Genomic DNA, 25955 nt, shown 5'->3' on the forward strand with positions numbered 1-25955 from the left:
TAGGTCATAAAAGGAATAAAGCTCACTTTATAATTTAGTACCAAAATAATAATTGGCTTATGGGAGTAATAAATTAAAATCATGGCTGAAAATGCATTTTCCTGACACAATATAAAAGCTTTTCTGCCATTTCAAGCCCAAGGTAGCACTAGTGCATATATGAAGGCCACTTTTGAATGTCAGCGTGGGATAAGCCATTTATGTAGAATTACTCATTTACAAATAGAGTGGTTTTTCTGCACACCACTGCAAATTACCAATACATTTTGAAAAGGTCTGCAGTGGCAGAGAGAAAATGTGCCGTCAGTGAACCATGCCACACACCCATCTCACCAGATGGTAGCATCTGCCACGTGAACAGGGTTGCCTTGATGTTTACATCATTCCTTAGCCTCTATGGAAGAAAAAGTTCACCTTGGCTCAGTTTTGCTTGGAAGAGCTTAAGAATTGCAAAGTTTAGTTTCTAATTCTGTTGCTCTTTGGGATTTGATTCTAAATAGGTGTGTCCATAAACACTATCAAAGTGATTGAACATATATCAATTAACGGCCTCACCATGGTTATTACATTTGCCACACCAACAGTAGTAACGAGTGGTTTCAACGTTTGAATTTTAAAAGTGAATTCACCCATAGGCTTAACAAACAGGGATCACGGTTGTGTGAGACTTCCAGGTTAAGCTTCCATATAGAATCAGGCTGTTCAGGAAATACTGATCTGCGGGTTATTAATGCTCTTGACCTTTTAAAAAATGTTTGCAGGTCGTACAGGAAAACGAAAACGTTGTCTTCTGCCTCGAATGTGCCCTGCGACACGTAGAAAAACAGAAGTCTTGCCGAGGACTAAAACTAATGTATCGCTATGATGAGGTTTGTATAATAACTCATAGGTTGGAAAAGTTTACATTTTTGAAAATTCTAATTGTTCCATTCCTCACAGTTGTGCTGGACGATGTGAGAGGAGTGTTATATCTGGTGCATGGCCATTGTTGCGAGCTTATTTGCCACATTCTGTTAAGGCTTCTGCGATCTAAACTCATTTTTCTTTTCCTTCTGAAATAGGAACAAATTATCAGTTTAGTCAATCAAATCTGTGGAAAAGTATCTGGCAAAAATGGCACCATTGAGAACTGTATCAGCAAGCCTACACCAAAAAGAGGACCTCGGAAGAGAGCAACAGTCGACGTGCCATCATCAAGACTTTCATCCTCCAGTTCATCCAAAAGTGCTTCAAGTTAATCATGAAGATGCCAACACACTCTCTCATTTTTGTCAATTTTATATATATTTTTTGTAATTATTATATCATAGTTTGGAGTACTTGCTGTAGAATACAAGCTGTCTTTGCACTAGCTCTAAAGAAGATTTTCTTCTGGTTTTAGAGAACTAATTTTGTTTTAGCATTAAACTGTTGAATTTTATTTTATTTTTATTTTTTACTTAGGGTAGTTAGATTACAGCAGGATTTTTTTTAACTGCTGTACATTCAGTTTTGAAAGCATCAAGGGGCTGATGAAATTCATTTGTATTTGTCCCTCTGTCTGAAGCTACAAAGCCTTTTTTTCATTTTTTGGTAACTGTGAAAAGGCTTTTAAACTCTTTTTTTGATAGGTTGAAGTTTGGCGTTTTATAATTTGTTCTCCAAGTCATGTCAACAAATTTTTTTCTAGAGAGAAAAGGGATAGGAGACAAAACTTGAAAGAAATTGCTATACTTTTGGCTTGTATTCTGTAACAGGCAGGATGAGTTTTGTACCTTTTTAAATTGGAGAATACACACTTTTCTTTGAGAGGTTATGGCAGCTGAAGATGGACTTAGTTTTCTAACTGTAGGCAAAATGGGAGATTTGGAGAAATTGTTCTCTGTTACCAGCACTTCACTATGCATCTGTTCGAGGAGGAGAAGAAAGAGAAGAAAAAGACTGCCTGCCTTGAGGAGTCATGTGAGCGAAAACTGTGCCTGATTTCATTAGGAAATCCATTCTGTTATGTTTTGGTGCTGTTGGCTACTTTATCAAAAACCCTTCAATAGCATCCTTTTAAAATGATTGAAGCCATAAGTGCTTCTTGTCATAGACGTGCAATCTTTAACATTCCATTTCCATTCCACTGCTGTTTTTCATACCTTTTCACAGTCAGCATTAATTTTGTTTTGAATTTTGTTTTGTTGTTTGATCACATTTAGAGCCACTAGCAGATTTGCATATTTCTTTTGAATGTGAAAAATGCATTTGCTCTCATCTTGTCTATTTTTTTCCTTCATGTTGTAACAAAAAAGAAATCATACCTTTTGTACATAAGCCTGTAAATTGTTTTAAATACTTGAGCCTTTTCTTGGGAGGGTGGGGAAGGGTGGCAAAGAGACAAGATGAAGAAAAGCCTTACGTTTCACTTTCTTCATCGGATGGATTTGGATGCTTACAGGGTTTTTCTTGTAACATTTATAAGTGCTGCTTACATCACTGAACAACAACAAAAATAATAATGGAGTAGTTGTTGCCCTTTTCCAGTTGTGTGTACAGTATGTGTGGAATAAAAAAGGGAAAATGTTTTCACAAACTCTTTTGTTTCATAATTGAATTCAAGACCGTAGAGCTACCCATATTGCACTGAGCTTGCCAGTGGTGACTGTCAGGAAAAGTCTTATAAAATACATATTGTCGGTTGTTGCAGAAGACGAATTGTTTTGGAATATTTAACAATAACATACAGAGTCGAGTGTTTTCCAATGTGGTTGTCCGGTTTTTATGGCCTTGCTGTGTACTTTTTTCCTTCTTGACAGTAAACTTCTGACTATGGCTTACAGTTTGACATTTAATTTATTAGCGCTGCTCTGCTCTCTTTCCTTGTAAGGAAAGACTTCATGTTTATTGCCAGTTTTGTTTACTTTTCAGGTTTGTAATACAAGGTTTAATAAAAAAACCACACTTTTTGGACACTTTGTCTTTCTTCTGAAAGAGCAGTAGAGATTAAACTTCAAAAGTCAGGACCATTCTGGTTAGGAAAGATGCAACACATATAGCAGATATTCCCAGCTTTCATTTATAGGTACATTATTCCACCGAACCCAAAGAGAAATGGGCTTCTGAGACTTATTTCAAGTTAGTCAACTATTTGAGAATAGTTGCTCATTTAGAACATGCCCATAATCTCTTACATAGGGATAGCACAAGCATGTTGGCCTGATGCTGTGTGCTACAGGTAGTAAGTAGAAAGCTTCAACAGTCTTAAAGTTAGGCTAGTGCACTTCATCAGTCTTTTGGTATCTATTGTGAAGTGAACAAAGCAGCATGCTTCTACATCCCTTATCACAAATGAGGCTTATCCCACTAAATGTAGGACAAAGCAACAACAGGACAGGAGCATGGAATCAAAGTTCACGTACTTTTTCAACTATTCAAGTACTTGCTGATCTTTTTCTGCTCGTTATTTATAGGTATGTAAAACATCAGTAAGAAAGCATATCGATTTCTTACATCTGGAAGGTCACATAATTGGAGGCTATTATTCTTCTGTCTAAACAACAAACATTTACCAGTCTTTAGCCACAACAATTAAGACATGCACACTGTGACAACAAACATGGCTTCTGTATTATGTTCCTATGGAGGATTTTAAAAGGAACCCTTACAACAACTTGTTCATTGGATAATCCTTTATATACAAGGTTTACTTTTCCAAAGCCAACACTTTATTGCTAATGGTGTGCTTCAAGAAATTTTTAATAAAAATCAGTATTTTCATGACTGTCAAACTCAAGTTTTATATATGGTAATATTTTTCATGATAAGATTGGAGTAACAAAAGCAAGCTCAAAATACTTCTTTACTCACTCATTCATTCCAGGGTCCTAATTCCTTTAGAGCACCATGATAACTCAAATTGTTTGCGAATCACTCTCATCACTAACATCAGAAGGGCCTTTCATTTCAGTATTTACAGCAACAAGGGCAGTGTCTACTTGCACATCTTCCTCATCGGACTGGATCACAGGCGATTCTCCTTCACTGGCATCTTGGCTGGCAGAATCAGTCCAGGCTGAAGAAGAGGAGGACAACTCTCTCAATGCTGACTGGGTGGGAACTTGAAGACTAATTTCATTTTGACCAGTACTGCTGTCTGATCCTTCAAAATAACAAGAGAAGTCAGTGAGCTAGGCTTATTCATTTGTTAGAAACCCATTATATTACAACAACTGGGAGACTAAATGCTTTAGGTGTTTTGTACAAAATAGCTGAGAGAAAGTAAGAAAGCATTTGAATACATGCTCCAGAAATGGCACTGAGTTTCTCAGGTTGAAAAAGAAAGTGAAGAATAGTTGCATACTAAAGCATAAAAAGCTGTGTGCTCCACATCTTGTAATGCCTTACTAATAATCCAGAACAAATGGAGCACATAAACCTCAGTCTAAGACATAAGATGTCAGGAAAGTAGCCACAATAAGAATCTCTGTTTTATGAAAGTATCCTTGAACTAGGGCTCTAGTTCAAATTTAGCCTCCATTTTTTTTGTGAAATGAAAAATGTGGGCTTCTTGCTGAATCCTGCATCTTAGTGAACCTGGCTGGTGATATGTATATTTGTTCAGAAAACACAAGAATGGGAAATGTGATTGAAATCAACAATTTATGTTAGATCTTTTTTCTTGGTGATTTAAATCACCTCAATTTAATACGTATCCACCTTGCTCAAAAACATCAATAAGTTCTATTTCTTTTTATGCCAGTGCAACCAGATCAAGAATGCAAGAGTTCATTTTATACCTATCATAGGAGATGACATAGTACTGTCCTCTCCTCCTGAATTAAGGAAGACATCTAAGGCTTCTTGGTCAGACATATCCACAAGGTCCATTTGTTCCAACATGTCCACATTTACTTCCATAGAAGACATGCTTCCAATCGGCTCTGCCATAAGAAAAAGGTAAACAAGTAAACTTGAAAATCTAACCCATATATGTTCACTTTTGGAGAAAACTATGGCATGAATTAAGCATACTGGAAGATAACATTTACGGTTAGTGAATAGGCATCCTTTTACCTTTATTTTTTTTAAAAAAATACTTGCACTGGATTTACAGTTTTACTTTCTGAAATTCATGTAATGGAACTACTTCAGACTTCATTCCCAAACCTAGGATGATGCAACTTACATTTTAAAAAAGATTTTTATCATTATGAGACAGGTAAGTAAAACTAATCTTAACTGCCATTGCAAGAAGCTAACATCCCAATCTCAAACTGCTATTAAGAGGTGGCTTAATTTCTCCAGAATTAACCCTGAGACTAACAGAATGTGCTAGGTTGTGATAGAAGCCCCAGAAGTTTCAGGCATTGTAAAAGTCCTTTGTACATGTGTAGGAAATCCTACTGTGACAACGAAGGTGCTGGATCCAGGGCACTTGAACTGTGGAAGATCAACAGAATCCATCTGGAAAAGTCTTAAACCATTAAACTTACTTCAGAACCTACAGCTTTCATACATCTATACAGTTGCTATACCACAGGCCTTCGGATTCGGCTGTGTTTTCTTCCATACAATTCATCATTGTGGAGGAAAACAGCTACAGCAAAACTGCAATCTGTCACTTACTTGTTCATGTGGAGCAACTGCAATATTAAAATTTATCAGCCCTCATCCCACCCACTGGTGCTATGCTATTTCCAGCTGCAGCGCCTCAATCGCAGTCCTGCATATAGGACAGTCCTTTGCCTGCTGTTACATTCTTAGAAGCTAAGTGGGTCTCATTCTGCTCACTGGTTGAAGAAGAGAATGCTCAAACAAGCCAGCCAATAAGAACTTATAAATGAAAAAACAGGATAGAGATGTACTGAAGGAACTAAAATCTTGCTTCCTCTTGGGATCTAGCTTAAAAATTACACAGAACATTTTCAGTACTTGCCTCGTCTGTCAGTTATTTGCAGATAGCCTGTGGAGAGATACTGTTCCATGTCCTGCTGAAAAGCTTCTTCAAAGAACTTTTGCCGCTCCTTTAGCTTCATTTGCTGGGTATGCTCCATAGCCAACACCTTCTGTGCATGCTCTGCATCAAGCTCAGCTGCAGTAGAGAAATATGCATTAAGCCTGAAAGATTCTCATTTCAGTGTTTTCAGAAGCATTTATGTTTTATGCATCCTGCTTCCCAAGGAAGTAAACTCTGCAAAAAACAAAACCCAGTTGACAGAACTCATTTTTAAAGTTATTTCCTTAGGCATTTAAGACTAGTATTTTTTTTCCATTAAAAAGAAATACTGAAGAGCACTTGCTTGGCGAGGAGCTTCTGAAGAAAACAAATGCGCATCCCAATATATTATCTGTCTGTGGCTGTAAGGCAAATGAGTTAAGGACTTCAGAAATTAGGGACAAGCCATTTTGTAGAAAGAGTAAAACTGAGAAGTAAACACACTCTTCTTTGCCATTGTGTTATATAAGCTGGTAGTGTCTGTATTATTTTACGTAGGCTAAAAACCACAGAGCTTGTCCCATGTAATGAGCAAATGTTAGTTCTGCTATGATGCAGAAAGGCAATTCTATTGTAATAATAGGCCAGGAGCTATTACTAAGTATAGAAATCTATTTATTTGCCCCTAATATTGCCTGGCAGTTTTGAATTTTAATGGCAACATCCATTTTCTTCTATCCCCGAAATAGACATAGCAGCTAAGCAACAAATGGAGTTTATGTAATATTTTACCAAGCCTCTCTCCACTCCCAGTTAGCCTTTTATGTTTAAATTGATAAAGAAGGTTGCTGTCAACTTTGCAAGTCTGTTGTTGTAATCGATTCTATAGATTGGTGCCTATGGCATTTATAGATACATTCTTTCCGAAGTGTGTTATGAGGACGCACAGTTCACTTGTGTATTCCCCCAATGTGATCTTTGGAATGTTTTGATTGTTTTATATTGGTTTGTTTTAATGTTTCATCTGTAATAAAATATTTTTTAAAAAGCAACTGCTAAAGTGTCAACAGTATCCTAAAATGTAATATACAAAGCCTACACAAACAGTATGTGGGATTTACCTGACTTTACCATTTTAAAAACATTTAAAATGATATTGTGCCATTTACATACATATAACATAATTATAAAAGTTGCACAACTAAAACTATAATAATCATGAGTTGCAAATACCACCAATCAAGCAACAAAACCTGCTGCTCACTAACTGAGCAGCCTATGCACAACCACCACATTTCACAACTACATGAGTAGGAAAGACAAATAGTTACATGAAATACTTCATTGCTGCAATTTTCTCTCACTGTTTTGTCACCAGATACACCTTTGCCTTGTCTTGGTGTCAAAGAACTCTGAGGAAATTTTCTAGTTTGGTTTTTAGAGTCAGCTTTTTCTTAGCTAATTCTCTGTGGCACACTCATTCAACTTATTCATGTTATATTCTGTCCAGAGTCCTGTATCTGTCCATGTTTCAAGTTGCTGAGGCAACTTCTTCCTTCCCCACATATAAGTGCATCATAAAATATGATTATTTAGAATTGCAACACAGCCAGAAATATATGTAAGCTTAGATGGCATATACTGCCTCACTGACACTCCTTTGAATAACACCAGTTAATTGTTCATTGACTAACATTATCAAATGGCACTGGGGAAGATAACTATTTTCCACCAATTTTCCAAGGACAGGCTTTCAGCTAATTAGCCTGCAATTTCCAGAATCCCCTGATGAACCCTTTTTAAAAATTGGTGTTAACATTGGTCACTTTCCAGTCCTCTGATATGGAGGTTTATACTGGGGAGAAGTTACATATTTCCATTAGAATATCAGCAATTTCACAGTTGAGAACTCTCAGGATGATGCCATCCAGACTCAGTTATTATCAGTTTTTATTTTATCTATTAGGCCTAGAATGTCATATTTCATCAATATTTTGCCTCAATTTTTCAGACTACCTTCCAGGGATGCAAATAATTTGTTCAGCTTCTCTGCAATTTCCTACTTTAGCACACCTTTGACCCCCTTGGTCATCCAAGGGTCCAAGCCTCCCTAGACTATCTCCTGTTACTAATATATTTAAAGATTTTGTTGTTGTTGGCCTTAGCATGCTCCTCAAATTCTTTTCTAATGTCCTGTATTGTCTGCTTTTGCCAAAGTTTGTTCTTCTCATTTGGGCATTTTTTGAGGAAAGCTTTTTTCTAAGAGCTTCCTTGAAAGTGAATCATGCTGCCATCCTGGTGCTTCTGGAGCTACATTCCAATATATAGCATGAACAAGTCTAACCAGTAAGTTCTCTATATTCTTTGCGTATTAAATCTTTTCTGTAGGTTAAAATGAAAAGTGTCAAGCTGAATCGGTATTGCCTAATATTTTCTCCATTAATTTTCTTCCAATATACTTCTGCACAGAGGTATGTCTACCACATACGGCAGAGATCTCCTCATTTAAAAAAATGTTTCCAGCCAATAAAAATACAGTTACTGGTTTTACTCATGGTTACTAAAGTAACATACCATCTAGTTGCCATTTTATATCAATTTCCCATTCTGTTCACAAATATTCCAAAAGTTCTTACTTGGATATTATCTCCTGCATCTTGTGCCTATCTAATCTTCAAGTCTGCAGCTTATTCCATTTCACACTCCATTTTTAATAGAATTGTACACATTTTAGACAGTAACAGTGCAACCCTGTATATGCCTAGTCAGAAGCAAGTCCCATTGAGTTCCATGGGGTTTGTTTCCAAGTAAGTGTGCAAAGGACTGCAGCCCCTGGGTGAATTCCAACTGTGGCCACCACTGGTGTAACAGAACTTCCTATCCTTCCCTCTGCAGCTCCCCCACCATGCACCAAAGTCTGCTCCAAAGACTTGGAAGACTCTTCAGAGTAAATTGTGGGAGGGGAGGGAATGGAATATCACTCTAAATGGTTTTTTCATAGTACCACTGTTTCCCATACTGTGTCTTTTTTCAAATGATTGAGAAAATCATCTGATATAAGAACTCTACATTTAAAGTACTTAAAATATTGCAATATATTTTACCAAATGCATTTTTACCCTGCTCTTCAGCCAAAAATGTTCCCAGAGCTACTTACAGAACAATAAAAATCAAAAAGGTCCCTGTACTCAGGCATATAATCTAACAGACAGAACACAAAAAAGGGGGAAAGATGAGGGAGGAAGCAGCAAACCTAGCACCAGTTCTTAACACAACAGAGTTCTTATGTAATGACCAACTTGGATAGGAACTGCATAGCTGCAAGAAGAGCCAAAAGGATATGCTCTCTTAGCACTGCCGATGAAAGCTCACATCTATTTTTAATTTCATTACAACTTAACACTCTCTTGTATATTATTAGATATTTATATCTGTTTGTATCTCTCTGCCAATGATATCTAACTGAGCCTGTTCTTAATGGTGAGTGCAACTGTTTCAGTTAAACAGACAAAATTAAGAACCAGGACAATTGCCGCCATTAGTTGTCTGACAGAAGAGAAGACCAAGAAAGCATGATGCTAGAAAGCAACCATACAAGAATTAGCATCCAAGCAAAAGGATCATCCAACACTATTTCCCCTGATTCTCTGAATATTTAAAATAAAATAGGACACGCTGTAGCAGATGCATTATTGCTTTTCAGTAGTTAATCCCATTTTTCCATCTGTACAGAGGTGAAACAGTTCTGATTTTTTAAGTGCGCCATGATCTTTCTTCTATAGAATTTCCTTTACACACAGAGAGTGGATTTGTCACTGGCCCGTGGCTTGATCCTACTACAGTGGTGCCTCGCAAGACGAAATTAATTCGTTCCGCAAGTCTCTTCGTCTTGCGGTTTTTTCGTCTTGCGATGCACGGTTTCCCATAGGAATGCATTGAAAATCAATTAATGCGTTCCTAGGGAAACCGCCTTCAGACCAGGTCCGGGGACAGTCTATCCCCGGACCTCTTCTGAAGGCTGGGGGGGGGGACAAGGGCTTTTCTTCCCACCCCCAGCATTTTAAAAAACCCTGGGACAGCGGAGGACTTCTCCGCTGTCCGGGGCGATGTTAAAATGCTGGCGGGCGGCATTTTAAAATCGCCCCGGACAGCAGAGGACTTCTCCGCTGTCCGGGGCGATTTAAAAGCCCCTGGGAAGGCAGGCAGGGGGGACAAAGACTTTCGCCCCCTGCCCGCCTTCAGAAGGTGTTCCCGCCCCCCGCCCCGCTTCGGAACAGCGTTCCGAAGTGGGGCGGCTGGGGCAGGTGTCCCCGCCCCCCTCCCCGCTTCGGAACAGCGTTCCGAAGTGGGGCGGCTGGGGCAGGTGTCCCCGCCCCCCCTCCCCGCTTCGGAACAGCGTTCCGAAGTGGGGCGGCTGGGGCAGGTGTCCCCGCCCCCCTCCCCGCTTCGGAACAGCGTTCCGAAGTGGGGCGGCTGGGGCAGGTGTTCCCGCCCCCCCCCCTTCGGAACAGCGTTTTAAAATGCTGGGGGTCGGCAGCGCTTCGCTCCCAACCCCCAGCATTTTAAAACCTCCCCGGGACACGGGGAGATTTTAAAATGCTGGGGGTCGGCAGCGCTTCGCTCCCAACCCCCAGCATTTTAAAACCTCCCCGGGACACGGGGAGATTTTAAAATGCTGGGGGTCGGTAGCGCTTCGCTCCCAACCCCCAGCATTTTAAAACCTCCCCGGGACACGGGGAGATTTTAAAATGCTGGGGGTCGGCAGCGAACGCTTCGCTCCCGACCCCCAGCATTTTAAAATCTCCCCGGGACAGGGGGAGATTTTAAAATGCTGGGGGTCGGCAGCGAACGCTTCGCTCCCGACCCCCAGCATTTTAAAACCTCCCCGGGACACGGGGAGATTTTAAAATGCTGGGGGTCGGCAGCGAACGCTTCGCTCCCGACCCCCAGCATTTTAAAATCTCCCCGGGACAGGGGGAGATTTTAAAATGCTGGGGGTCGGCAGCGAACGCTTCGCTCCCGACCCCCAGCATTTTAAAACCTCCCCGGGACACGGGGAGATTTTAAAATGCTGGGGGTCGGCAGCGAACGCTTCGCTCCCGACCCCCAGCATTTTAAAATCTCCCCGGGACAGGGGGAGATTTTAAAATGCTGGGAGTCGGCAGCGAACGCTTCGCTCCCGACCCCCAGCATTTTAAAATCTCTGCTGTCCCTTGGAGATTTTAAAATGCTGGGGGTCGGCAGCGAACGCTTCGCTCCCGCCCGCCAGCATTTTAAGATCGCCCGGGGCAGGCGGGGAGGAAGGCAGGCGGGGGGGAGCAAAGACTTTTGCCCCCCGCCGGCCTTCAGAAGAGGTCCTCTTCTGAAGGCCGGCTGTGGGCGAAAGTCTTTGCTCCCGACCGCCAGCATTTCCCTATGGGCTTTCGTCTTGCGATGCAAGCCCATAGGGAAATTCGTCTTGCGAGTTTTCCGTCTTGCGAGGCATTCGTCTTGCGGGGTACCACTGTATAAATAGGAATGCGTTTGCAATAGCAGGGTACTGATCAGGCAGAAGAGATCCATGCAAGTGTGTGCATTAAGAACCAGCCAGGAACTTCATTCCTCATTGATTAAGCTTTCACTGACCAGTAAGAATGGGATGTTTTGTGTGTCTGAATTCCTGAAGGTGTTGTGGTGTCTTTAATATGCTTTTATACTACTGTTTTATTAGTTTTATGTTGTATTTTTCTTTTAACAATATTGTATATTTTATATTGTACACCACTTAGGTTTTCAAAAAAATAAGCACTTTATAAACACTTTTAAACAAGCAAATAGAGAAAACAAAACTCCACACAATTACTCTCACTTATGTAGTTGCCTAATTCAATAATTCTGGTGACTGAGAAATGGGCTCATACTACAAGCTCAATAGTGAGTAGGCTGAGCAAGCTGTGTGTTATGACAAACTTGTTGTATACTAAGAAGAGACAACTTGAACATATTGAGCATCATATGAAACGGCTGCCATCTCACAACCACAGTTACAACCTTGGGAAATGTTTTAACACCTAGCAGGTTTCTTTGATGCATAACGATCTGCACTGCCCATCCAAACTTGACTGTTCAATCATTTTAAGCACAGAAAAATAAACTATGCAGCACACATATTTAAATCATACTCTTTCCACAAAGCCCCATGACTGGGCTGTTTGTTCGACTCTAGAAATGCACATTAGCAGTTGGGCTGAACTCCTGCTGATTCAGGGAATCATTTTCATACAAAACTGAACTGTTCTGTTCTGTGGCAAGTTGCAATGAAGCAAAAATATCTTGATTAAGTGAGCAGGTATTGGTGGTACAGCAACTTGAAACAGCACAGGGCAGCTATACACATTAAAAAAGACTAATGTGTAAGAATGTCATTAAGGCCTTTTGCCCAAAGCACAATGAACTGCTTGCTTGTTTGGTGGTGGAAGGCAAAGACAAGTTGATTATTTAGCTGAAGCTGTACAAGTAATAAATGCAAGTATGCTGTCAAAATATTGGTGCAGGTATGAACAAACAATTATCCAAGACTTGTTAATATCTGGCAGTATAGTGCCAACTGTAAAACATTATGAAAGAGCATTCGACTTCAAGCTCACTTCATTTGTTTATGAGATCTGTATGCCACCTCTTAATATAAAGTTCTCTCAGTGGTTTCATTCTCATGCCTTTTCATGGAGAAAGCCATCAATCATTAGAAAGATAATAAGAACAAGACTAACTGATACTCTGTTCCAGCACTGCCTAGACAGTATGTTAGGCAGTTGTCTCTTTTGAAGCAAACAGTCTTCTGTCAACCAGCAATCAGGTACAATTAATGTCCCTAAGATCAGTGCTGCCAGGCTACAATCTTGAAATCTTACTCAGCAGGCAATCACACTCAATTTCCTCTTCCATGTATATTTAAAGAAAGCTTTCCTCCTTAACAAATTTGACCCTCTCCGACATGAAAATAGTTGCTCATTCCCATTCTCCAAGCAAGCAATTTCATCTAAACACAACTTCCCTGTGTGAGTTCTCTCAACATGTCACTATAACCTTTATTAAGCTTATCTGGGGACAATGGAAGGTCCTCCAACATGGGCGTAGCCACGGGGGGCAGGGGAGCAGCTGCACCCTCAGATCAAGTAACTCAATAGAAATACTTAACTAATTGACCAATAATGTCAGTTCTGTTCCCCTAATGAAGTCCAGCCATCCCCCTAAAAAAAATCCTGGCTATTGCCCATGTCCTCCAACTTAGTATATAGGAAAATTCCTTGCACACAGAGTGTAAACCTTACTAATTGAACTTCTATGTCGCATCAATGGGCTACATCAGTTTAAGTCAGGAGGCAGATGAAATTTACCTGCTTCAAACTCCAAACATTGTTTGGAGTAGAATTCTAGAGTCTGAAGAGGGAATCATCCAAAATAATTACAACATGGTAGCACTGAACCATACCCATCCAAAAACACTAATATTTATAGCCATCCTATTTCTTGAACACAACACACAAAACACAAAGTTCAAACTCAAAATTGCTTTTCAACACAACACAGCTTTTCCCATGAAATTAACTGAAACAAAATAGCAAGCACTATTTCCACCTGAAAGCAGTCACGACTCACAACACATCTGTGAAACTTACCCTCTGTAACATTACTGTTCAAGATATGAAACAAAAAAAATGCAATTGCAAAGAAGTTCTTGTAGTAAATGTACTACTTTTAGGTAGTTCCCTACACACCTATTTACTTACCTATACTAATAGTATCAAAATGTTTTATGTTGCTGCAGACCACCAGAATCAACACCACCAGTGAGCACATCTAGATACTTTACTTTGCTTTGTAAAAGCAGCTGGAGGAAGCCCATCATTCCCAATGCACTACCGGAAATATTACTATAGTCAAGCGGAAACAAAGCAGTCAAGAACTAAAGATACTAAAAAAATGTAGAAAGTGCAGAGATCAAAAAAGCATCTAGGGAAAGATATTAAATTCAATACATTTAACTTTAAAGTATCAAAGCTCATATGTACTTTAGATATACTGGTAGGTTAATAATCCAGTGCTATATTTAAAATCTGAGACATTTCCATGAATTCTGTCTTTGTTTTTGCAGGATGGGGGCAAAAAAATCACATAACTTTAAAGTCGCAGCTGGTCTACAAATTTATGTTTCAGCAGCTGCACTCTGCTCCCAATGACCTCACGGATATTTTGTATTGTTCATCCAAATGACAAAAGGTATTATGTAATACTAGGAAAACCTGCAGTTCCTAGAATTTGAGACTTCCTTCCCCCACATTAAAATATATCTTCTATTTTATTGAACTGAAATTGAATATATATATTTTTAAAAAGAATACAACTAAAGGCTCTGTGGTAAATCAAAACACTCTGACAGGTGTTATGGTGTCAGTTAGAGGGAGTGGGCAGAACACAAGGGAACAACTTCAGTCAGAATTACTCACAGGACATCTCCCACTTGATATTTTCCAGTTGGTTGTAATTCTGCACAGGAATGGATATGAACTGAACTTGGCCACTGGTTAATAGGATTGGAATCAAACTGTTGTTGAGTTCTTGAAATTGGGGGGGGGGGGGTCTTCATAAATGTTTTGAAGAAACATTGTATGGTGTTAAATGTCTTTATCATACTGGTTCATGTGGGATAACCAGCCCTATATAACGAACATGCTTAAGTCTAATTAATGCATAAAGGGTTTAATACCAGTAAACTGTCCTGTCAAGCTTTGCTAAGTCAATTCACTTAGGAGAAAACAGGTAATCAAGCCTATTATTGTTCTTCTCCAATCTACCTGGGAGGTTCAGCATGTGAAGAGGTTTGAGCTAGTTGCTCAAGCTCATCCGCATGGCTCTCACAATCCGCTCCTAAGTTCCTATAACCAATAATTTCTTTTATTGCCTGTGGAACTTTTCTGAATGTTGGATTGAAAAGCACATGAATCAGACCTTTGGAGAGTTTGTAAGTAAACCATTATTATCTTCCCAGACATGGTATTCTTCTATGCTAGGGGCAGAGGGAAACTTTGGAAAGCAACATTTTAAGGGGACATTTTGGAACTCACTTGGAGGGGCATGGTTTAAAGGTCTAACCACCCTATATTTCCACGCTGTTGCATATTCTGTGACTTTAAATCTTTAAATTCATATGTTCATACATTAAGCAAAGACTCTGGAACAAGCAGAATGGTACACTTGCAACCCTAAAGATGACAGGATCTAATGCTACTACCTCAGTGGATTTGACTACCTGGAAAATCATCAACTGACAACGGCCTCTGTCTTGGGCCAGTTTGCTCCCAGTCAACTGCACAGTAACTGCCATGGTTTTCTGTTTCCTGTCATCTATTTATTAAAATGTTTCAACAGTTCTTAACAACTGCATTTTCTCCCTAAGTCTCTCCCAGCTCCTACTGTTGAGGTACAAATTTAATTGCTGTGATGCATTACAACCTCCCCAGAGCTTTCAAAATGATTTTGTACATGTCTTTCCATCACTCCCTCTAGTGGTGCTACTGCTACCACCACCAATGAAAATCTACAAAATCCCAAGTTCTTGAATATATTTTTCTAAAAAGAAGCAAAAAGACTCTTGGCAGAGTTGTCATTAAAGCCACTTAAGTATGCAATAATGTTTCACTAGCCTTAAACTGTCGTGGCCATTAAACTGAGATGAGCGCCGCAACCCCAGAGTCATCCGTGACTGGACTGAATGGTCAGGGGTCCCTTTACCTTTAAACTTCATCAGTTATTCAACAACAAAAAGTACATAAGTTATCTATTTGCCAACATATTACTTTCTGGAATGATATTTTTGAACTAGATAGCATTTGAATTAGATAGCATTAGCTGAGGCAAGAACACACACACAAATTCTAAGCTGCATCTGTACACCTATTTTGCCTTAGGGTATACAGTGTACCATATGTCGTAGCATAAAGAAGCCACAATCACAGCTGCTTCTTAGCAGTGATAAACCCTTTCCACATTTCTTGCTGACCTATGTCTAGAGCACTCTATGCCCTCACTTTTCTCAGAATCATCTAGATTAAATGGACTTTGTAAATACTGATATCATGAGCTTTGGTATTTTCCTTCATTGATGATTCATTGTTATTTATCATTTCAAGAGTTTGTAGACTACAAGCACTTTGGGCTGCAATTGATAATTGACCACACAAATGGCAACGAAAACAAAAATATAGTAGATTAAGAGTTCAGGTGTAAGTTTCTCTCTGACTGCATGGAAAACAGAGATAAAGCAGAAGATAGGCTACATCTTAGGCACTCTCCTGTAAAAGGCATCAACTTGCAAAAGAATCAGCCAGCCATGAGATTTCAAAGCTTTACCTACTGACTCATAACAAACACATTCATCTTGCTACTATTCAGCAGCACTCCATTCTGTCAAAGAACTGCAAGTTCTTTCCTAATCAATACAAACAAGCCTTGCACAATCTTGTTAAGATGGGGTTTTCTCCACAGTCCATTTGAAAAGATGATCTGTCTGTAAAATCTGTAAAGAATAGTCATTAAAGTCAACTAAAAATGTCAACCTACACTTTCCAAGTCCGCATTGATAAGCTATCTTACTGTGAGAAGTGTTACTGTGAAACAAACCTGTCTCCTAAGCAGTGTCTGTTAAATGTGAGTGTTAGTAAGATTTTAGCCGCCTTCCACATGCTTCTCATTCCCCTTCTTTTTCCCTTCTGTTAAAATACCTTAATACATAAATTCCCTTCAGCATTTAGATACCTCTAGTGAACTGGGCTACAACCCCAAGCATTCTTATTAGGGACCAAGCTCAATGGAAATATTTTGGATGTTGCTGTTGATCATTCCTCTGACATCCCCTTCAGTCGCAGTCATGACAGACAACAAAGAATACCTTTTAGTATTCTTACGTTGTAGTCGTTTAACTTAAGGCAATGAACACATCCATGCAAGTGGCTATGCAGAAGAGGCACCCCTCTACCCTAGCTTTTGACATCTGAGATATGTTTTCTCAGGACCCACCCTATTCATGTGACTGCAATTTGTTTTAACTGTTTTTATTATTGAATTTTAAATTGCTGTAACCTGCTCTGGGACCTGCTGATGAAAAGGAGACAATAAATTGAATCATCATCACCATCCTATAAAAAAAGTCACTCACATTGTGTTAGTTGCAGATTAATTTTTGAGGCTCTTTGGTTCTATTAAAAATACCCGTATTTTTCGCTCGATAACACGCACCTGAGCATAACATGCACATAGTTTTTAGAGGAGGAAAACAATAAAAAAAATTCTGAATGAAACAGTGGATGTATCATTTTGTGCTTCATGCTGTGGCCACAGACATGTGATTTGACGGTGAGTTTGGGGTAGCCCAATGCAAAAATCCTGAGAATCCATGTGGATCTGTGGCTTGTAACCACGTTTTTGCACCATTGTGGCCCCAGGCAACAGTGGGTGCGTGATTTTTTTGGTGCAGGCTGTAGCCATGGACATGCTATGTGATCTGATGGTGAATTTGGGGTGACCCAATGCAAAGATCCTGAGGATCCATGTGGATCCATGCTTTGTAACCACGTTTTAAGTGGGGAGGGAAGGAAAAACACAGAAGGGACAAGGAGCACGAGACGGGTGTGCGGAGAAGCAGCTGGCTAACAATGCAGGAGAGGGGTTTAATGGGAGGGAGGAAAGGAAGGCAAAAGTTTCCCCCCACCCACCCAAGCCAGCCCCCCCCCCTCTCTCCCACCTGCATTTTCCAGCTGCCTGCGATGCTGGACGCAGCAGCAGCAGCAGCAGCGGAGCACGGAGAGGAGGAGGTGGTGGCTGTCGGCTGCGCTCCTAGCCGACGGAACCTGAGCCAGGTAGGCTGGAGCCTGCGCGCAGTGTGACTAGGAAGGAATTAGAAGGAAGGACGCGATCCTTTCCTTTCCCCTCTGCTTGCCAGGAGGGCAGGGGATTTCCCTGCTCTTTGTTGCATTTGAGCATACACAGCAACCGAAAACAGTGGGCAGTAAGACCCTGAGGCAGAATGCAGGAAAGCAGCAACTTCCTTCTTTAGCCTTCCCTCCTCCGCGATCCGATTTTTGCCTGATTTTTGCCCCTGTACTCGGGCCAGTCAGCTCCAGGGACCACACATTCGCTCAATAACACGCACAGACATTTCCCCTTACTTTTTAGGAGAAAAACTGTGAGTGTTTTAGAGAGAAAAATACGGTAATTTCTAGTCATGTTGCAGAAAGAAATTAGAGTATGTGTTCACAAAACTCAAGTAATCATTTGGAAGATCAAATTTACTCATTTTCACAAATTCATTATGTTTCACTAATTTTAAGAGTCTGATGTTAAGTTTTCACATTTATGGCTAATGATTCCATAGCACTCATCACAGAATACTCATTTACAATACAAGTGATGTCAACTCCATGAAATAAAATTAAATTTAACCATGGCCCTCTGGGTCAAGGTGCATTACCAACACAACCTCCTGTTCTTAACAATTTGTACATTCCTACTGTCACCCTCATCAGGCAGATGAGAGAAATAAGAACCCATTTCTGAAGAACAACACTAGGTTTTACTATCAGTAATGGGACAGAATACACTTTTTTAAATGACACACTTTAGAGAAGAATTAAAGCAAGCTATTATTAACAGAAATATAATTTGAGTTAACAAAAAGCTTTCCAGAGAAACCAGAACTAAAGAAACATAAAAGATGTATAGGTGATGATCTGTCAACATACTAAAGATTCTATTTGAGAAACTTACTTTCCTATTTCAGTTAAACCTCACCTGGTTATCTGCATCCAATTCACTTATAGTAAAACAAGCATTTCAGTTTTTTAGAATAACATACCATATAATAGTAAGATATACACAGCTACATTTGTATTTATAATTAATTTCCCCAGAAAAACAATTCTAGCAATTATTCTCAAGAGTAGAACTCATTTCTTCCATCACAGCCCAAATGAGGTGACCTACAGAGCACACAGAGCTACATCTGGTCTCCCAGCCTTTACATGGGAGTTGGGACTCAGGAGAACTAATTTGATACTAGACGGATTTAAAAGGGTAGCTTTGGATTTCTTCTAGAGATTTGATTATTGTCATTGACCTACAGAGCTTTTAAAAAATAAAGTACTATGAATGTTGAGATTTTCATATATGTGATATATCCTTCACTGATAACATAAAAACAAAGAGGATGCACAACAAACCTGTTCAATGTAATGAACTAAAAATATATCAATACATTTATAGTAACTGGAGATTTTCAAAGTCACATGAAAATTATCAAAAGAGCATACTTTGCTCAAGCTACAAGGACACCAGCCTTCTATAGCAGATTGTGGGAGTATACAGGAAGTGCAAAGGTGAGGAAGGGGAAGTCCCATTCCCTAAGTGAAGTCCATTCCACTCAGATGTCAATGAAATAAGCAACTATCTGACTTTTAGAAGACATCTGAAGACAGCCCTGTTTAGGGAAGTTTTTAATGTTTGACCTTTTATTGTTTTTAATATCCTTTTGGAAGCTGCCCAGAGTGGCTGGGGATGCCCAGCCCGATGAGTGGGGCATAAGTAATAAATTAAATATTTATTATTTATTATTATTATTGACAAAATTGGATGCCCAAATGGAAATTAATATTAACTTCAATTTTATCAAGCATTACACAAAAGGAATTATGACAACTTTGGCAGTGTGTATCTCAAATGATTCCAAAGCACACAGTTGCCTTACTATACAAAATTGAGCAGTATTCACAACTTAAATAGTTATACTTGTTCTAAAGCTAATGGGCTAGAATTCTCAATCCTCTGTTTTGCATTTTTGTTAGATACTTTGTTACCCTAACAAGGCGGCTTCAGGCCAGGTGGCAAACCATACAGAACACACAAAATTTAATAAAATTACACAGAAGGCTATCACCCCCCATCTATGTGCTTATGCATGGTGAAGAAGAGAAGGCAACTGAACTGACTACTTAGATCAGTTACTGAAATGAAGTTGAACTAGTGAATAAAATATGTCCTTATTATGCTGGATTTCACTAGTCAAAGATTACCGCTCTGAGCAAGGTAGTCTGTTTAACTTCAAGAATGGCTCTGCACATATCACACCTGTCTGGAGTTACAGTAATGTGTTTCTAGAAGGCACAGACCAGGTTTCAACATCTGGAAGCAGACTATTAAGAAAAAAAGTAATTACCGAAATTACCTTGAAGGGAGACATCTTTGTTAACAATGATAAACTTGAAAACCACTGAGGAAACCATGGTAGTTCTGAAACTATTGTGAGTGGGATGGGGAAACACACTAGGAACTGTGGGAACTGCCATAAAGCCATGCTGGGGGGACAGAAGGGAGGAATGAGGTCAGGACATATTAAGTGTCTGCTAATGAGTGTACTTTGTTGTGAAAGGAACTGGCAGTTGATGGTTATGATGGTGGTGCTATCAGTTTCCCCTCTGGAGCCATGAGACCTCTCAAAAACCAAGTTGGGAGATAAGTGGGTGTGGAAATTCTGAAAGCTGAGAATATCTGCTGCACAATGAACTTGTAAGCAATACCTACCCTTGTTTCATCTTTGCAGTCTAGTCAAATATTTACAGGTTAGTTTTGTCAATGCATTAGTTAAGCTATTTGATTCTGCCTTCAATAGCTCACCCTTAAGGCTATATGAAAGCTCTCTGTAGGGAATCATCTTGATACAGAAACTAGCTTTGACAGGACTATATTTGATACTTCAACTGTCATGTCACATTTCAAATCAAAAGGAAGTCACAAGGTACTGTAGGATTTACATTATATCAAATAGACTCTGCCTTAAGAGTTCTGAAACAAATAGCCCTTACTTTAAGCAAGTATTTCCTTTTGAAGGACCATTTCATGTCCAAAAAAAGAGACAGCAATTTCAAACATTGTAAGTTCCCTTGTTTGGGAAGCATTGACCTGGAAGTTTTTGCTCTTCTTAGCTAAATGCCAACAGTTCTTAAATTTTCAGATAGTTGAGTGTTTTTCTTTTTTACAGAACTAGTGCCTTCAGTCTTTCTGAAAAGCAGTAAGATAGCGTGAATGGCTTATATCAAACTAAGTTTGACTCAGTGTAGACCTACCAAAATTAATAAACCCAAGTTAGTCTCATTAATTTCAATGGGTGGGATTCACCTAAACTGTCCTGTTAGAAGCCCTACACAAGGATTTCAACTTGCACAATGGGTTTTCCCCTATTCTCACCCTCCTCCTCCCAAAGCTGCCTGAGCAGGTCAGGAGAATCCCCAGAACAGTGTGCAGGGAGAGTAGAGGTGAGGTCATTCTATCTGGCAAGCTGGAATGCTTGCAACAGATGGAAAAACTGAAAATTGCAATGTTGAATAGGTCTGCTCTAAGGAAGACCACCACTTGATACATCCCAATCACCCAGTTCTCTTGATAAAATTACATTATTTTATGTAACTTCTCTTGTAAAATAACAAGTAGGCTTAAGCTAATGTTCTAGTTGCAGAGAGCAAGGTATTTTCTATTTGAGTCCAGAAGATAAAAGCAAACCCAAATAACTCCTTAGTCTGAGCAGTCTTCATAATTATTTATTTTGCATTTAATGCATTACTCTTATATGGAATGTATTCATTTGAAACTTAACCTGTCAGTGCATCTCTTTCAACCTTAGGTTGAGGCTGGTAGAGGGAAAGACCACAGAGATTTCAAGTATAGGGCTGGGCAAGGTACTATTCCCAGATAGGGAAACTAGGGCTTCCTTCTGATATCAAATACAAAAATGAGCATCCAGCAACCAAGCTGGCTGTCAGGCACTTTGGAAACACTGAAAAGGGGACTTTGAAAGGTAGGTAAGGCAATGCACCTATCAATCATCTAAAAATCATAATGATGTCAAATGACTCACAAGTGAGTTGTCCAAAAGGTTTGTTTGCAGGGGTGGGGAAAGTGAAGAATCTGACCTGCTGAGCCGAAAAGATTTCCCATCCCTGCTAATAAAGTAATGTGGCAACCCATCTAAAACCAAAAACACACCACCCAACACCACCAGGGAAAAACATTTAGTCCAACATACTCCCTACTGTGCTTGTTTTCTACTGGTAGGAAGATTACACATGAGCACATGCATGTACAAAACATTATGGCACAGTGGCCTATTAAAATGGCAATCCCAGAGCTATAGTCAATCAGGAGTCAAGACAAGATAAACAGGAGCGAGATAGACTGAACCGGAAGGAAAGCTGTCCAGAGACCTCTATTGTGAGCTGTTGAACAGCCAACTCACCCCCTTCCTACTTACCAGATGCACTTGGGGAAGCCTCCTATTGAGTAGGCCCCTCCTGCTCAGTAGACCTCTGCTTTCCTTAAAGTCAGGCAAGCATTTCTCATCCATTATCTGTCTCATAATAATTTAATAATAATAATTTATTATTTATACCCTGCCCATCTGGCTGGGCTTCCCCAGCCACTCTCACACCAGGTCTGCCTCTGTCTTAGCTCCTGGGGGCTACAGGGGAAGAGGGAGAAGCTCGATCCATGGTGTGGTGTAAGGAATTGTCCAAACTCAAAGAAAGGTGTCTGCATGACCTGATGAGCTAGACTGCTTAACAGATTCTTCAAGGCATTCCATGAGGACAAAACTCCTTGGACAAAATGCCTTCAGTGTCTAGGTCAGACTAGCTCTTGACAATATATTTACAAACACCTTTTCATTCATTATCTAATACCAACTCTAGTCTGACTCATGTTTTACTTTTATTCAGGATCCATACAATACTTCCTTGCAGCCCTGTTTAGGGAAGTTTTTAACGTTTGATGTTTTGTTGCTTTTTTACATATTCTGTTGGGAGCCACCCAGAGTCGCTGGAGAAACCCAGCCAGATGGGCAGGGTATAAATTATTATTATTTCTTTATCAGGTTACGAATCACTCACTTCTACTTCAAAGCTATTTGCATCTGTTCACTATTTCAGATGCACTGTAGGAAACAATCCTTCATGCTAAATCTTCCATCAAGTTTTATATTAAGCTTTCAGCTTCCATTTATAATGGATTCTACATAAGCATTTCCAAGTCTAGACTAAAATCAAAGTTCTACTGTGAACACATCCCAAGCACTCAGAATACTCAGCTTTATTTATCTCTCTGATGTATGACCATCTATTCTCTAATCATCCAGCTCTGCAGCCTCTAAGCATATGGAAACAAGCTGTTCTATAAACCATTTGTGGGCAGAGGTCTAAGAGAGCTTGACTCTCTGTATCAACTTTCATTTTAAAGTAACATCTTTTGTATCTTGCTTATTGATATCAACATGGCCCTTCCATGTTACTAGGATCTAATTTAGATTTTGACCTACTGAGGCTGCTTTCTGGGCCAGATTCAACCAAGTAGTTGCCCTAGCAGAAGCCAGCAAATAAGTCCTGCTAGAGCAACAGGACTTTCCTCCCCACTCCACATGCCCCCCTGAACCCTCCCCAAATGTGTTCACTCTTCGTTTCTTCCTACCTTCAGTCAACTATCCACTAAGCACTTCAAAACCAAACTAAGAACTCAGAGTTAGTTGTAAAAGCCTCTTAAGTTCATTTATATTATTGTTACCAAGCACTCTGAACACTCAAACTTGACTGCTCAATTTATTGTTTAAACCCACACTATCATCTATATTGTTGCATGAGAGTATGGATGATGATCACTCATGAAGATCAGCATAAACAACTCGAGTGGTAGAATATTGTCTGGCTAGCTCAAGTAATAAGTCAGCTTTTTATAAGAACATCTAAATGTATGAAGACTGATTTTCAGTACAAATATGTGCTGGAACGAAACCTTCACTGTGATATCTGTGCTGCCAATCTCTTTCAGATTATCATTGTTTTATTCACCACCATCACCACCATCACTAGGTGCTTTCCCAATAGAGCAACTGACAACAACAAATGTATTTTGTTTCATTATTTAGCTATACATGATGGCACAATTTTATTCTGAAAATTTGCCAGTTGAGGATCTATAAGATTCAGCAGAAGACTTGCTATATTGGTAGAATACCAGGTATGCCATGACAGATTCACCCATTTATCTGGCATCTTCCGCCAGTATAATATCTAAAGCAGAACACATGCTGTATCATATACCGTATTTTTCGCCCTATAGGACGCACTTTTTCCCCTCCAAAAATGAAGGGGAAATGTGGGTGCGTCCTATGGGGCGAATGCAGGCTTTCACTGAAGCCTGGAGAGCGAGAGGGGTTGGTGCGCACCAACCCCTCTCGCTCTCCAGGCTTCAGGAGAGCCCCAGCGCCAGCCCCACAAGGTCAGGGGACAGAGGGAGGCGGAACGCCGCCATCCCGCTGTCTCCCGAAGTGGTTTGGAGGCCGGGCCTGATCTCAAGGCGGGCGGCGGGGAGAAGAGCGCTTCTCCCCGCTGCCTGCCGCACCACTCTGGGGACAGCAGGGAGACGCAGCGCGTCTCCCTGCTGTCCCCGGACCTGATCTCAAGGCAGGCGGCGGGGAGAAGAGCGCTTCTCCCCGCTGCCTGCCCCACAAGCTCCAGGGACAGCTGGGAGACGCAGCTCGTCTCCCCGCTGTCCCTGGACCTGATCTGAAGGTGGGAGACGGGGAGAAGAGCGCTTCTCCCCGCTGCCTGCCCCACAAGCGCCTGGGGGGGAAATAATTTTTTTTTCTTTATTTCCCCCCAAAAAAACTTGATGCGTCCTATGGGCCTGTGCGTCTTATGGGGCGAAAAATACGGTATACGTCTTCAAGTTACAGGCAATGCTTATCAACAGTGGAACTTCATATCAGCCCCAGACCAAGTGCCAAGAAATTTCTCTCATTGACTTCCATGGGCGCATGTTGTTGAAAATTGTGCCTCTCTATTGATAACCACCCTACCCATGTTGCCACAACAGAGTGTAACATATGGTATAACGGTAAAGGACCCCGGATGGTTAAGTCCAGTCAAAATCGACTATGGGGTGTGGTCTCATTTCTGCTTTCAAGCCAAGGGAGCCACCATTTGTCCGCAGACAGCTTTCTGGGTTGACTAAACTGCTTCTGGCGCACAGGACACTGCAACAGAAGACAGAGCACATGGAAGCATCATTTACCTTCCTGTTGTAGCAGTATCTCTTTATCAGGGAAGTTCCCTGTTCAGGGAAGTTTTTAATGTGTGACATTTTAATGTATTTTTTATCTTTGTTGGAAGCCGCCCATGGAAGCCAGCCAGATGGGCGGGGTACAAATAATAAATTATTATTATTAAATTATTATTATTATCTACTCATGCGGGTATGCTAGGTTGGCAGGCGCTAGGAAAAAGCAACGAGAGCTCACCCTATCACACAGATTAAAACTGCTGACCTCACGATCCACAAGCCCACCTGCGTCTCATAACATATGGTGTAACTCAATGCCAAACCACAGCATATCACCACCAATATATTAACCACACGCAGGGAGACCACAACACAAGGAACAGGGCATGCTACATGCTGCTACATTTCTCTGGTCCCACGCCATACACACTTAGAGCTTGCAAGGACTAATTATAGCAAAGGTCACTGTCTCCAAATTACTCATAGAAAACAGTGTATTGCTTCTCTGCCTAGAACCCTAACAGGTATATTATCTTTAGAATCCAGATACAAATATCCAACAGCAAACCTCACTCCAACAATGAGGGTGCCAGGATGGAGCACCCCACATAGGTAAGCAAGAGATCAGGGGTAACCATGACACAATGCAGAATTGTTCCAAATGCTTCCCTTGTCTCCCATCCCTACATCAGTCATACATGAACACTGTGTCTTTCCTGAACCGCATTGCTGTTAACAGTAAAATGTACTTTCAGCAGAAAGTAATACTTTCCACATTAAGGTGAAGCACTCATCCCAACATTGCAGGTAAGCTGTTAGCAAAGACCAAGCACTCAAATTCAACTACTGCTATTGAACCCCATTATCCCTAATGCATTGCAAGATCACTCTCGGACTTCCACTGCAACCCCCAAGGATGAAAAAG

The 25955-nt window shown here is 40.3% G+C and overlaps 2 protein-coding genes across 7 annotated transcripts in view; one reads left to right on the forward strand and one right to left on the reverse strand.

Moving 5' to 3' along the window:
- JARID2 (jumonji and AT-rich interaction domain containing 2) overlaps window positions 1–2557 on the forward strand; it is a 187313-nt gene extending 184756 nt beyond the window's left edge. For all 4 annotated transcript variants that reach the window (XR_014529594.1, XR_014529595.1, XM_083519051.1 and 1 more), the window contains exons 17-18: window positions 762–869; window positions 1062–2557. Coding sequence is in view for 2 of the 4 variants with exons in the window: in XM_083519051.1 (XP_083375177.1) it covers window positions 762–869; window positions 1062–1238 (285 nt within the window). In the remaining 2 variants the exon portion in view is untranslated. The remainder of the gene's footprint in view (window positions 1–761; window positions 870–1061) is intronic.
- A 241-nt stretch (window positions 2558–2798) lies between these two features.
- The window catches only part of DTNBP1 (dystrobrevin binding protein 1), a 44134-nt gene continuing 20977 nt past the window's right edge, over window positions 2799–25955 (reverse strand). For all 3 annotated transcript variants that reach the window (XM_083519614.1, XM_083519616.1, XM_083519615.1), the window contains exons 8-10: window positions 5900–6055; window positions 4761–4904; window positions 2799–4123 (exon numbers count right to left, since the gene is read on the reverse strand). In XM_083519614.1, coding sequence (XP_083375740.1) covers window positions 3876–4123; window positions 4761–4904; window positions 5900–6055 — 548 coding nt within the window. In that variant the 3' untranslated portion in view covers window positions 2799–3875. The remainder of the gene's footprint in view (window positions 4124–4760; window positions 4905–5899; window positions 6056–25955) is intronic.

This window comes from Podarcis liolepis, assembly GCF_965112155.1.
Source record: "Podarcis liolepis genome assembly, chromosome: 8".
NCBI lineage: Eukaryota > Metazoa > Chordata > Lepidosauria > Squamata > Lacertidae > Podarcis > Podarcis liolepis.